The sequence below is a fragment of the Calidris pugnax genome, unplaced genomic scaffold (genome assembly GCF_001431845.1).
Source record: "Calidris pugnax isolate Ruff unplaced genomic scaffold, ASM143184v1 scaffold76, whole genome shotgun sequence".
Classification (NCBI taxonomy): domain Eukaryota; kingdom Metazoa; phylum Chordata; class Aves; order Charadriiformes; family Scolopacidae; genus Calidris; species Calidris pugnax.
Genome location: NW_015090827.1, coordinates 280,222 through 291,714, shown reverse-complemented (window position 1 = coordinate 291,714; position 11,493 = coordinate 280,222). Strand labels below are relative to the sequence as shown.

The window sequence follows — 11,493 nt, the reverse complement described above, 5'->3', positions numbered from 1 at the left end:
AATTGTCAGATGTAGCTGTTTCCTCGGGTCCCTACCGCCCTCCTCGGCAGAGCTGTGGTCGGGTCACAGCAAAGCCGCTCTTAACCCGGGGTGGGCTGTGTCTGCGTTTAGGACATTAACAAATAGTTTTTGTTAATCCCACTCCTCTCACACCCACCGTTTTCCTGAGGGCAGAGGAAAGGCCAGTCTCGGGCCCTGGTTTTTTCCGGTCGGCGCAGGCCCGGGCCTGAGGAGGCGGGGGCGGCAGCGGTGTGATGGGTGGGTGTCTGCAGACAAGCAAATAGTATCCTATGGAGTAATTTTTAGCTCTTCCTTCCAGAAACATTTTTAGAAGTTTGACATTCAGTTATTTTCTTTCCTCCGACTGCTTTTTTTTTTTTTAGCGCTCGATATCCATTCCCGTTGCTAGCCCGTGTTTGTGTGCGGCCCAGCGGCCGGGCCGGGCCCGTGACGCCCCGCCCGCGTTGCCGGGGTAGCGGCGGCCGCCATGAGCCGTCGGAAGCTGCAGCAGCTGGTGGAGTCGCTGGGCCGATCCGCCAAGCACTGTGAGTCTGCCCCGCTCTGGCCTGTGGGCTCAGCGCCTGGGGACCCTGCCCGCGGCCCCTCAGGAACGGGCCGGGGGGAGACCATCGGGGTGTAACGGGCTGGGGGGGGGGTGGAGGTCCACGCACTCTGGTTTCCCTGTGCCTGCCCTGTATGCTTACAAGTTAAGAGGTATGCGTGCTTGTGTTTTGGCTGGGCAGTCAATAAAGGCGAGGTGGAATGTCTGATCAAGCTTTTCAACGCGCTGGTGAAGAGACCAGGCCAGTCCAGCAGCCGCTTCGCCGGGGCGGGCTTCGACCGCAACATGTTCAGGGAGACGCTGCACAGCACCTTCGGCATGACGGATGTCATGCTCATGGACAGAGGTGAGACCGCGGCGACCAACAGTGCTGGGGTTTAGATACGTGTTATTGGCCCGAGGTGTGTGCCCAGACGAAGTAGCACCATCTCACCCCTGTAAGAAAAGTTACGCTCGGGAGGTGCTGAGTAAAGGATATCTTTACTTTCTTTGTTTGGAATACTTCTCCCTTAATTCAGGGTAGCTCACGCTGTGGTACCAGGGAGACCAGCCCAAGTGCTGTCCTGTGGCCTTGTGTCCCTGTCATGTCGCGAGAGCAGAGGGCAGTACAGCATCATGTCTCCCTCTTTTCCGGGGGGGCTCCCTCTGGGGCTTGGAGGTCCCAGGAGGGTGTTCTGTTAGAGTGGGTGGCTGGTGCATTAGGGGTGGTGTGAAGAGCACTGAAGGGACTAAGCAGGAGGCGAGAGTAATGAGGCAAATAACCCTGCAAAATACAGCCGTTTCACAGGTTCATGACAGGCGGGCCACGTCGGAAGAGGCGTGAATGGTCTAAGGCACGGGTGTCCGGAGTAGGGTGTAGGGCAGGCACGACTCTGCCCTTCTCTGCGGTCTCCAGCTGCCAAGAGCCATGCTGTCCTTCAGCTTTCTCCTCTCCTCTGGCAGGAGGGGTATTTAAATGCCATAAAGTAAGAACTTGCCATTTTATGCACCAAGTGTGGCTTGGAAAATACCTTATGTGGACACATAATTATTTTAATGCTTATATGCAAGGGACCTGATTTCAGTTTGCAAAAGCAAGCCTGTGGCTTTCCAGTTCCAGACTGCTTGGCTCTGCATGTAAAGGTGTTCCTGTAGCAAACTTAAAAATTAACATTCTAAAATACGAATTATTATAGATGTTTGTTGATGCTTTGAATTATATCTTGGATTTGAAGTACTGTATTACAGGCTGTATGAATAGTGAAGCTGCAAAATCAAAATCTTCTTCAGGGAAGGGAGACGAAAAAAAGATTTTGGTACATAAAAGACAGAAGATTATTTTTCTTTTATGTATTATTTCTAGGATTGCTTTCTCCAACACTTTCTGAGACAAAGTCTAGTATTAAAATCTTCTTTTACATGCAAATATGCCTTAGTGTAAGGGATACTGGTTTATTTGGCTTATGTCTGCATGGAAGTATACTTCCTGTAGTTAAGTCGGGAAAGCAACAAATCATGCAAAATGTCTTACTCCAGCAGGATTCTGGAGTAGAAGATCTGTGAACTGAGGGGTAAAATCCCCTTCATTGTTATGGCTTAGAAAGAGTCAAGAAGGGTAATCATACCTTGATGAAAGCAGAGAAATATTTTTAGAAAAAAATACGTGTTTCTATTTTCATTGAACTTAGAAAAATACTATTTTGGTAGTGTTTCCCTATTATATACATTTTAAATGTATCTAATACACTTCCCAGTGTTCCGCACTTTCGATAGAGACAACGACGGCTGCATCAGTGTGGTGGAGTGGGTGGAAGGCTTGTCAGTGTTTCTGCGGGGGACGCTGGAGGAAAAGATTAAACGTAAGGTTCATCTGTACGATAGTATTTAGTAGTAATCATTGAATTCATGGCTATTAAAGTGCATGTTGCTTTTGATATAATTTACTAGCTACTCTTATAAAGTATTTGGTAGTTGAAGAGTTTTCTTCTGTATAGTTTAGTGCAACAAAACTGAGTTCTGAAATGGCTTCTCTGAGACAGAGGTTTTTCTGCGTAAACGTCTGTTACCATAGCTGTCAGCTTATTTTGCTGCTGACAAAAACTAGTGTTTGAACTGAAGCTTGTTCTGCAGTATACAGTTTTGACAGAACATATGTTTTTATATTCAGACACAAAATTAGAAGGAAGCAGATGTAGCTCAAGGGTGCTTTTGGCTTAATAACACAGTCTCAAGCCAGCCAGGACCTGTGCCAGCATTCATTTACTGGCACAATGGGAACCCCGCAGCAGTTGCGTTAATTCAAGCAGTTCTTCAGCCTAGATGGAAAAACTCAGTTTGTCTTTAAGATGGTCATGAGAACCCTCCCAGTAATGATGGAGAAAGATAGGGGAGAAAAAATAACAAGTCGTCTAGAATTTTAAGAAGCAAGGAAAAAAAAATATATGGGATGTAGGCAAAAATGTAATAGAAAAAGGAGAATGACAGCACATTGTTTCCATAGTTCCCAGCTTGCGGCATCAGTCATCCCTAATGCACTGTCAATTCCCTGGAAGGTGGCCTGGGATGTCACAGCTCTGGATGTGTGCCCAGAATGTCATTCAGTTTGTCAGAACAGCTACAAGCGATAAAATGCACAGCCCTGTTGTAAGCACAAGAGGATACGCTAGTGCGTAGTGATACACAGTGTTGTGTGTCATAACTGTATCCCAGTACAGTTTGCACTGTAGGCTTAGTCTTTGTCAGGAGAAAAAAAACCTGTTGTGTTCCAAAACTGAAGTGTTGTGGGGTTTTTCGTTTGTTTAAATGAGTTTTGTGAAGGATAGTAAAGTTTACGGTTGTCTATTTCTGATTTCAGGGAGGTAGAAGCAAGTAGGAGATAAATTAGGCAGATACTCGGAATACTGTGTTAGAGAGATTTCCCCTTCGCATTAGGGGATACTTCTGTTCTTTTTTCCGTACTAAGACAGTTTATTCTTCTTTTCCCTTTACTTTTCTAACCCAGCTCCTGAAATAACTAGGATGTGGTCTGTAGGGGCAAAGCCCTTCTGATAGAGACAGCTGGTCCCCACCATGGGAAATTGGGCTTTTAAACCAGAACCTCATTTATATTCTAAATTGACACTTTTAGACAAGATCTGTAAGTTGCTATGGTTTCTGTGAACTGAAACTAATTTATTTGAGCAGAAATAGATTTTAACATGAAGGGTAAATCGCCAATAATTGACTGGTATATATATCAAAATGTGACACATATTTTGCATATAAATATTGTACGTGGTAAATGTAGCTCAATAATTATGCTGTACAACACACAATTCACATTTTCTGTCTATAGGTGACAGCTTTAATAGTGTGTCATCTACTTTGTATGAACTTTAAATTTATTTATCTTTCAAAAAGACTGTTTTGAGGTTTACGACCTGAATGGTGATGGATACATTTCAAGAGAGGAAATGTTTCAAATGCTGAAAAACAGCCTTCTCAAACAACCATCAGAAGAAGATCCTGATGAGGGAATTAAGGACTTGGTAGACATAGCACTGAAGAAAATGGCAAGTACTTACTGTGATACTTGAGTGTCTTTCAGATATTCGTTAACTCGGAATGTTGCTGTGAGGTAATTAAATCCTGTGACTGCTTTACAGCAGGACTCTGAGCCACAGTTACCTGCTTGAGCAAGTCTTCAAAGGAAAGCCAGAAATACAATCTAGATCTAACAAATCCCAGTCCAGTGTCCTCACATGAAACTGTTAATTTATTATGTGAATGCATTATAAACTTCGTCTATAAACTAGTGTGTGTGCGCGTACACACCTGTGCGTGCCCGGTCAGAGCAAAAGCCCAGTCAAAGGCAGAAAATTCATAAGTGCACTTATTTTAGTGTTAGGCATCTGCAGTAGCTTTATCATTAGGTACACTTGTGTTTTATGAATTGATCATGAAATGTCCTTTATCCAATTTAATATTCTGTTAGAATAGTAACCTCGGGGTTATTAATGTAAAACTTGTCTTACCGTGATTAATTTAGGATTTCCAGATCAGGCAAGCACTGTCTTTCAACATTTTCCTTGAATCAAAAAGTATAACCTCCCCTCCTGTGGTGGTGGTCAAAAATCTCACTGAAAACCAGGTCTCAAATCCCAAGTCCTTTGATTTAACCCCATGTTTTCTATTTCTCAAACCCATGCTATATGGTGTAAAGAAGCACTTATGCTCACTGTAGCGTTTGGTGGTGGTTTAAGCTGCTGTGTCAGTAGAAATAGGAGGTTTTCACATTGCAGAAATACTAAAAACACAGGGATGCTTTTCCCACCCCCAGAGGACTGTTCTGCCACGCTGAGACCCTGTGGTGTGAAAGGAGTGGGCTGACACCAGCGCACTCCATGTGCTGCCGGGTGCTGCGTGTGGAAGAGGCCAGGCATATCTAGAAACCACTATATGCTATAGAAACACTGGGGAGAGCATCTCTGGGCTGATGAGTAGGCTGTAGGTACGCTCATGATGTAAATACATACACAGAACATAGCCTAACATTCTCACCTACTTTTAAGTGAGTTACTTTTAATTTACCTCAGTGCAACTGTGCTTGAGATTTGTCCATGCAATTCTCAGCTCAGCCTCTTCCCGTGTTAAAGGTTTGCCTTCTCTGGAATTCTGTGAAGGAAGCCGTATGGGATCATTGAGCTTGCGCCACCTTTTCTGCCTTAGGCAGGAGCAAATGATATAGATCTTGTCCAAGCAGAGACTTTGATGGCCGAAAGAAAATTATTTTTGTATACGCTCAAACTAAAAATGTAAAGTTGTCTTTAAATTGTTGTCTGTTAAACAAAGACAGTCACTACAAGCGATCATCCTTTGCTGAAGAGTCCCCTTCCTTCTGTAGGACTATGACCATGATGGCAAGCTTTCTTTTATGGACTTTGAAAAAGCAGTCAGAGATGAGAATCTTCTCGTAGAAGCCTTTGGACCATGTTTGCCAGACCTAAAGGTACACCGGCCTTGAGTTTTAAAAAAACCAAACCAACATGCAAATACTTGCTGTACTATTGGTGAGGAGATGTACACATTATGGTGTTGTCTCATCACCAAGGCAGCTTTCACTCTTTTTACATCCTCATCCCAGTCTGTGGCCTTCCTGCTCCCAGCCAGTTTAACTCCTTCCTGCCCTCCATGGCAGAGCCAGCTTTGGTCACACCTTACTGCTGCCCAGCAGTTACAATTTGAATTTCCCCTTCATTTATAATTTTGAATGTTACAGTCTTTTACAGATATATAACAAACATTGTACGTATATAATGTTATCACCTCTTGGTGATGACATTATTAATGCTATGGAATTTACCTTTTCTAAGCTAAAAAAAAAGATGAAGCCTAAGTGTAAAGACTGTCTCTGCTTACACATTTCAGTTTAGCATCTTTTTGAATTAAATTTAAATCCTGTTGTTTATTGAAAATGAACTTTTTTTTTTTTTAAAAAAAAACAAAACAGAGCAGCATGGCCTTTGAAGAGAAAACCTTCCGGGGAAACTCGTAAACTGTAACTCCAAGAGGAATACTGCTGTAAGATGTTTTTTCTTCACCATTCTTCATAGTATAGTAAAAATAGAAACAACTTGAAAGTATTACTAAGTTTCAGTATTCCTTTACTGTAAAAGCTACTGAATAAATAGAATTTACTTCTGTCATTCTACCTAAATACAGGTATGTATTATGCATTATGAAAGATGGTATACTACGCAGTACACAGGAGAGGACTGCTACAATATCATCTTACACTGTTTGTTCATTCCAAGAAACACATTGATACAATTTTTAACAAGGAATTGCTTGGAAAAACAGTATAAAATAGTTTTATTTTTAACATAAAAAAATAAGTATTTTAAACTACATCCTTTAAAAAAGGACTGTTGGAAGATACTGCCAGCAGTATCTATATTCTTCTTCTCTGCTTTACAAGTGGTTTGGCTGTGCTACTCTCTGGCTGTTCCACAGATGTTCTTGAAACAGAATCTGCTACCTAAAGTGCGGAAAAAAAGAAAAAAATAAATCTTAGTAAACTGTAACCACTCCTTTTTTATATTAGTTTTAGAGTAAGGCCATATCTCCAACATTTGAGTATTAGGAGGGGTATATTACTATAATCACACTTTAATTAAATTTTCCTGCAGAGAACGGCAAAAAAGTACCACAAAGGCAGCACTAAACACAAGAGCTGAAACTTAAAAAACAGAAGTGTTAGCAGTCCCATTTGTATGTTTTAACCACACAAACTGATTTCAGATACTCAGCGATAGCATTACATATCTTATCACCTACCAGAGGTGTTTTCCAAGTAAAGTTTAGAGTGCTTTTTAGACTCAGGTATTCCAAGAAGAAAACGGAAGGGAAAGGAAAAACGTGCTTTGACAGATAAGTTAGAAATGTGTTTAATGTAAGGGGTGCCTATTTATCAGTTTGACTGGAGATAAGCTCTTTCCAGTAGGTCCAGTTAGCCATAGTCAAGGGAGCTTTTCATACCTTAATTTAAATGGGAAGTTATATCAGGAGTGAACTGATGAATATCCTCCAGAAAAGGTTATATAGCTTAAAACATGCTTATTGGCATAGAATGTCTGGTTCTGTACATCTTTTAATGCCATAAGTAGTGTTGGAGCAAGATTACATTCAACTCTGACTTTATTATTTTTCACTTCCCCAATCGGAAAGCAGGTGCACACACCACACTGGAGTCAGCAGGACTAACTCCTGAGTTATGGCTCCCCACATGGAAAAAAGCGTAGTTTACTAAAAATCATTTTCTGACCATGCACTGCCATTTATGCTTTCTGAAGTGTAGCATAAGATATATGGAGAATGACCTGCAATACTCTGCATTATGAAAGAGTTAAGAGTAAGAATGGTAGCTTGAAGTGGCAAATAAACTGGTAATACTGAAAAAATGTTGAATTAAGTTACCTTAGGGTCTTATCTGTTTTTATGGATAAGAAACACATAATATACATGTTCGAAAATGAAAATATCACAGCTTCCAGAATCCATACCTCTTTCAGTTTATTTCGAATTAATGTAGCTGAAGTATTCAAAGAATCATCATCCATATCCACTTTAGGTATTTCTGGTAGCTGCGGACCAATAACAACTTCAGTTTTGTCCCCGCTTGTTTCAATGAGGGAAAACTTGTTACCTTCTTGTCTCTTCCTCTTACGTTCTTGCAGGTGAGTTGTACGAGGCATAAACCTCTCAAGCCCGTTATCAATCAGAGCAGTTCTGTGCTGGGCTAAAGGAGTTGGAGGGGTACCTCCTCCCTGCTGGATGCTTGGAGTTGGGGATGTGCTTTGGCCAAAGTACCCAGAAGTTTCAGCGTAGTTGTTATCATGGGGATATATCAGCGGGCTCTGATGATGGTTCCCAGATGGATGTCCTACGCTGCAGGATACCCCCTGAGAACCTGTAAAGCAGGATGGGTCCCAGTTACTGGCTGCACATTGTCCTGATGTATTCCATGGACAATCACGTCCGGAGATCTTGGACATAATCTTCTTAGGGCCCTCTTTCTTTAACACAAAGCAGTCTGTAAAAGTACAAAAAGCAGCTTCACCATTTTATGTCATTATTAGTCCTAACGCACAAAAAACCCCAACCATTTAATACAATTACAGAAGCAATACCAGTGATACTTCCTTCCCAGCCACCCTTCTGGGATTCTTTTTTCCGAAGTGGCAAACTATGGTTTTCCAGCCTGCTCCCTCTGCTGGTTTGTGAGCAATGTCTGAGCAGAAGCATTTCAGCAGTTTTGAGAACACGAGGAAAACATTCCTCATGTTGCAAACAAATGATTCTTACTTCCAGTTATGATTTCAAGGACAGGCTGTCTTGCAGCATTGAAAAAAAATAGGTATTTTGATGTTAAAATCAGTGATTTTACTCCCTTTAAATAGCCTCATGTAATGAATAATGATATCAAAGTAGCTAAGCACAAGAAGGAAGTCTGTGCTGGACCATCTGCTTGTTTCTCTGCTTGCCCAGCCTTCAGTGCTGCCTGGGAACTTGGCAGCCCAGCAGCCTTTGTTAAACCAGCCTGTTCTAGCATTCCTACAGCGCTGCAGACGGAGTTGGAGGTTCTGGTATAGTCACCTTCCTTACAAAACTGTCCCTTTGGGCACACCTGAGTAAGCTGGGACAGGGTGAAAAGATCATCCCAAACTTCCTTCCAGTGCAAAAAAAGAAATACTTCATTATTAAAGCTTAAACGTTTCTTTATTTTAGTCTTAAGCAAAAGTGAAAACTTGCTTTGAAAAAGATGCAGCCCTATAACTACTGAAATCCATCTCCATTCTGCTGCAAACATACTTAAAATGCATCTTTAAAACAGCCACATACCAGGCATTTTCTTTAACCAAAACCGCACCTACCATTGAAGCGAGATGTCAAGATTCTATAGGAAATTTAATGACAAACCTCTTTGATTTGTTGCTTTTGCTATATACTTCCTCCTGTCCTGCAGCTTCTCCCTCGTTTCTTGGACAGTTTCAAATTCCGGAGCATAGCACACGTGCAGCAAACTGCCAAAGAAACTCCGCTCATCCATCTTCTTCTTGGCCACCCTGAAGGGAAGTAAATTCTATTGGCAAAACTGAGGACTTTACATCAGCTCTTTAGAATCTTAACAGATCGTAAATAAAGAAGGTGTAAAAGATTAACATGGAAGAGGCAGGTACTGCCCTGTACAATACCTTGCACATTGCAGGTTTTGGAATTTTATAAGATAAACTTCAGTAAATTGCTCTGCTGGATATTCATCTAGAGCGTGATACTCCTCAATGGCACCATATAATGCAAATTGTTCAACTAATTCCTTCATAACACCTAACGCAGGAACTCCTTGTATGAGTAAATAACGAGATTCCAAGTTGACAGTATAAACCTGGGGGGGGGGGGGGAAAAAGTGTAGCATGAGGCACTGCCAGGATAAAGAAAAACCAGCGTCAGACCCCTGTGCTCTCCGGCAGAGGGGCCTCACGGGCAAACGTGGCGGCAAAGAGAAAATCTAAGAATTGGCACGACGTCCTAGGGCAGATCCCGCGTGTGCAAAACCGTGTCCCCGCCGCCGTGACCAAACAGCTTGTGCTTTCCGGACAGAGAGACAAACAGAAGCGAGACGCGGAGCGAAGCGGGGGCTTCCCCAGCGGGTAGCAAAACGCCAAGTGCGCTCTTCTGCTTCGTGTCACGGGGGTGACAGGGGCCGCTCACAACGGGCAGTGGGAGCGACGCCGTCACGGTAACGGGAATTCATTCTGACTCTGTAATAACAACAGCGACAGACCCAGGCGGCCGCCCTCAGCCTGACCCCTCACACGGACGGGCGGGGGTGTCCGCTCCGCACACCGGAGCCCCGCCCCGCAGCGAGGACGGGCGCTAATCACGGGACGCGGCCGGAGGAGCGCGGGGAGGCCGAGAAGCCGCCGCCAACACCCCCGCCCGCAGCCGCCGGAACCGGAATCCGGCCCTACCTTGACGGCGCGCGGCCTCCGCCCCTCCCGGTACTTGGCGCGCGACTCGCAGACGCCCAGCTGCGCGTGGTGCCTGCAGGCATCGCCGGGACCGCTGCTGCCGCCGGCCGCCATCTTCCCATCGCCCACCGCGCCCCGCGCAGGCGGCTCTAGCTGCTCGCCGAGAGAACAGCCAATCAGGCAAGGGGCAGGACGCTCATTGGCTCCCACCGGGGCGGAAATGGACGGCGTCGCTAAGCCAGGCAGAAAGAGCCGAACTCCTCGATAGAAAAGCCAATCAAAGGCGGGGAACGGGTATAGGCCGCGCCCGCATTGGCCGGCACCGTTGGCTGGGGGGTGGGGCCGAGTTGTGGGCAGGCCCGCCCCGCGCGCAGGGGGCAGCGGCTGTGAAGGCGGAGCGGGCGGCGGGGCTCGGCCCGGCCCGGCCCGTCCCGGCCCGTCCGGCGGCATGTGGGGCATGTGGAGACACGTACCCCCCCCCCACACACACTGAGGAACCCGGCGGCGCTAAGGGGACGGTGTGTCCGTCGGCCCGTGGGGCAGGAGGGGGGGCGGTGACCCCCGGCAGAACCGTCCCTCCCGGTGCTCGTAAAGCTTTGGCTGTGCCCCCGTCCCGCAGAGCCCTGCTGAGCCCCTTTTTAAATAACGTTTCACCCAGGAAAAGCAGAGCAGAGGCCGTGGGCAGCGGGAGAGCCGGGCGCTGCCGAGGGGACGGCCGGGGCGGGCAGGGGCCGGACCGAGGGGCCGGTGGCGGAGGGGCGGTGCAGCCCCGGCAGAGCCCCTCTGGGCTGCCTCAGCCGGCCTGGGGAGCCCCCTGCTCCCCGCCGACAAAACGCACGTTTCACAAAGGCAAAGTCTTACAGACTTGTAAAAACCTGTTGTTTTCTCTTTGGGGCAGCAGAAGGAGGCTGGCGGGGTTGCAGGAAATGCAGTACGGCTGGACAGGGGAGCAGCCCGGGCGGGGGGAGCTGTCCCTGCTCCGGCCTGGAGCGAGATGGGCTTTAAGGTCCCTTCCAACCCCAACCGTTCCGTGTTATCACGGAAGCGTTAGCTTCCTTTCTGCTGCAGTTACTGGATGTCTCACAAATTCACTGGCAAGAAAGAGGAAAAAGGAGTGTAATTGCGTTGGGGTCTTGCGGGGTCACTCTGCACAGGGTTGGTTATGGTGGCCTCCTGCTTCTACCGAGCATCATCCACAAAGCAAAAATACATTGTCTCCAAAATCTTGTCAGCAATAACATATTAGATGCAAACTCTAATAAAAATGTTAAAAAGGGGATAATTATGTTAATAGATTACACTGAGTAGATAATACAAAAACTTGAATCAGAAGCTAAATCTAATTGCTGAAGGTGTTAGGTAAGTGGGTGATAAAATAGCCTGTGAAACTCAGCGCTGTGTGAAGATGAAGACATGTGCTGCAAATTACTGTTAGTGAATATT

At 45.4% G+C, this 11,493-nt stretch overlaps 2 protein-coding genes across 5 annotated transcripts; one reads left to right on the top strand and one right to left on the bottom strand.

Moving 5' to 3' along the window:
• The first annotated feature begins 105 nt into the window (after positions 1–105).
• EFCAB1 (EF-hand calcium binding domain 1) lies at positions 106–6,361 on the top strand. Of its 2 annotated transcripts, none has more exons than XM_014940283.1 (7): positions 106–545; positions 744–908; positions 2,296–2,400; positions 3,941–4,092; positions 5,424–5,528; positions 6,030–6,100; positions 6,242–6,361. In XM_014940283.1, exons 1-6 carry the CDS (start codon positions 488–490, stop codon positions 6,072–6,074), a joined length of 630 nt encoding a protein of 209 aa, XP_014795769.1. In that variant the 5' UTR covers positions 106–487; the 3' UTR covers positions 6,075–6,100; positions 6,242–6,361. The 2 variants fall into 2 exon arrangements, with proteins under 2 accessions (XP_014795769.1, XP_014795768.1); XM_014940282.1 differs by lacking the exon at positions 6,242–6,361 and having other exon boundaries at positions 106–258; positions 384–545; positions 6,030–6,236.
• A 2-nt stretch (positions 6,362–6,363) lies between these two features.
• Positions 6,364–10,175, bottom strand: RBM48 (RNA binding motif protein 48). Of its 3 annotated transcripts, none has more exons than XM_014940278.1 (5): positions 10,051–10,175; positions 9,274–9,464; positions 8,999–9,144; positions 7,582–8,111; positions 6,364–6,557 (listed from the first exon to the last, which is right to left on the bottom strand). In XM_014940278.1, exons 1-5 carry the CDS (start codon positions 10,162–10,164, stop codon positions 6,471–6,473), a joined length of 1,068 nt encoding a protein of 355 aa, XP_014795764.1. In that variant the 5' UTR covers positions 10,165–10,175; the 3' UTR covers positions 6,364–6,470. The 3 variants fall into 3 exon arrangements, with proteins under 3 accessions (XP_014795764.1, XP_014795766.1, XP_014795765.1); XM_014940280.1 differs by having other exon boundaries at positions 7,582–7,988; XM_014940279.1 differs by having other exon boundaries at positions 9,274–9,840; positions 10,051–10,174.
• Positions 10,176–11,493: the final 1,318 nt, after the last annotated feature.

Bases quoted from the DNA above. Each gene is read 5' to 3' on its own strand.
- RBM48 (XM_014940278.1), bottom strand. From the start codon at position 10,164: ATGGCGGCCGGCGGCAGCAGCGGTCCCGGCGATGCCTGCAGGCACCAC. The intron at 9,465-10,050 runs GTAGGGCCGGAT...CCCCCCCCCCAG, and splicing joins GGAGGCCGCGCGCCGTCAAG to GTTTATACTGTCAACTTGGA. The intron at 6,558-7,581 runs GTATGGATTCTG...TCCGCACTTTAG, and splicing joins TTCGAAATAAACTGAAAGAG to GTAGCAGATTCTGTTTCAAG.
- EFCAB1 (XM_014940283.1), top strand. From the start codon at position 488: ATGAGCCGTCGGAAGCTGCAGCAGCTGGTGGAGTCGCTGGGCCGATCC. The intron at 2,401-3,940 runs GTAAGGTTCATC...TCTTTCAAAAAG, and splicing joins GCTGGAGGAAAAGATTAAAC to ACTGTTTTGAGGTTTACGAC. The intron at 5,529-6,029 runs GTACACCGGCCT...AAAACAAAACAG, and splicing joins CATGTTTGCCAGACCTAAAG to AGCAGCATGGCCTTTGAAGA.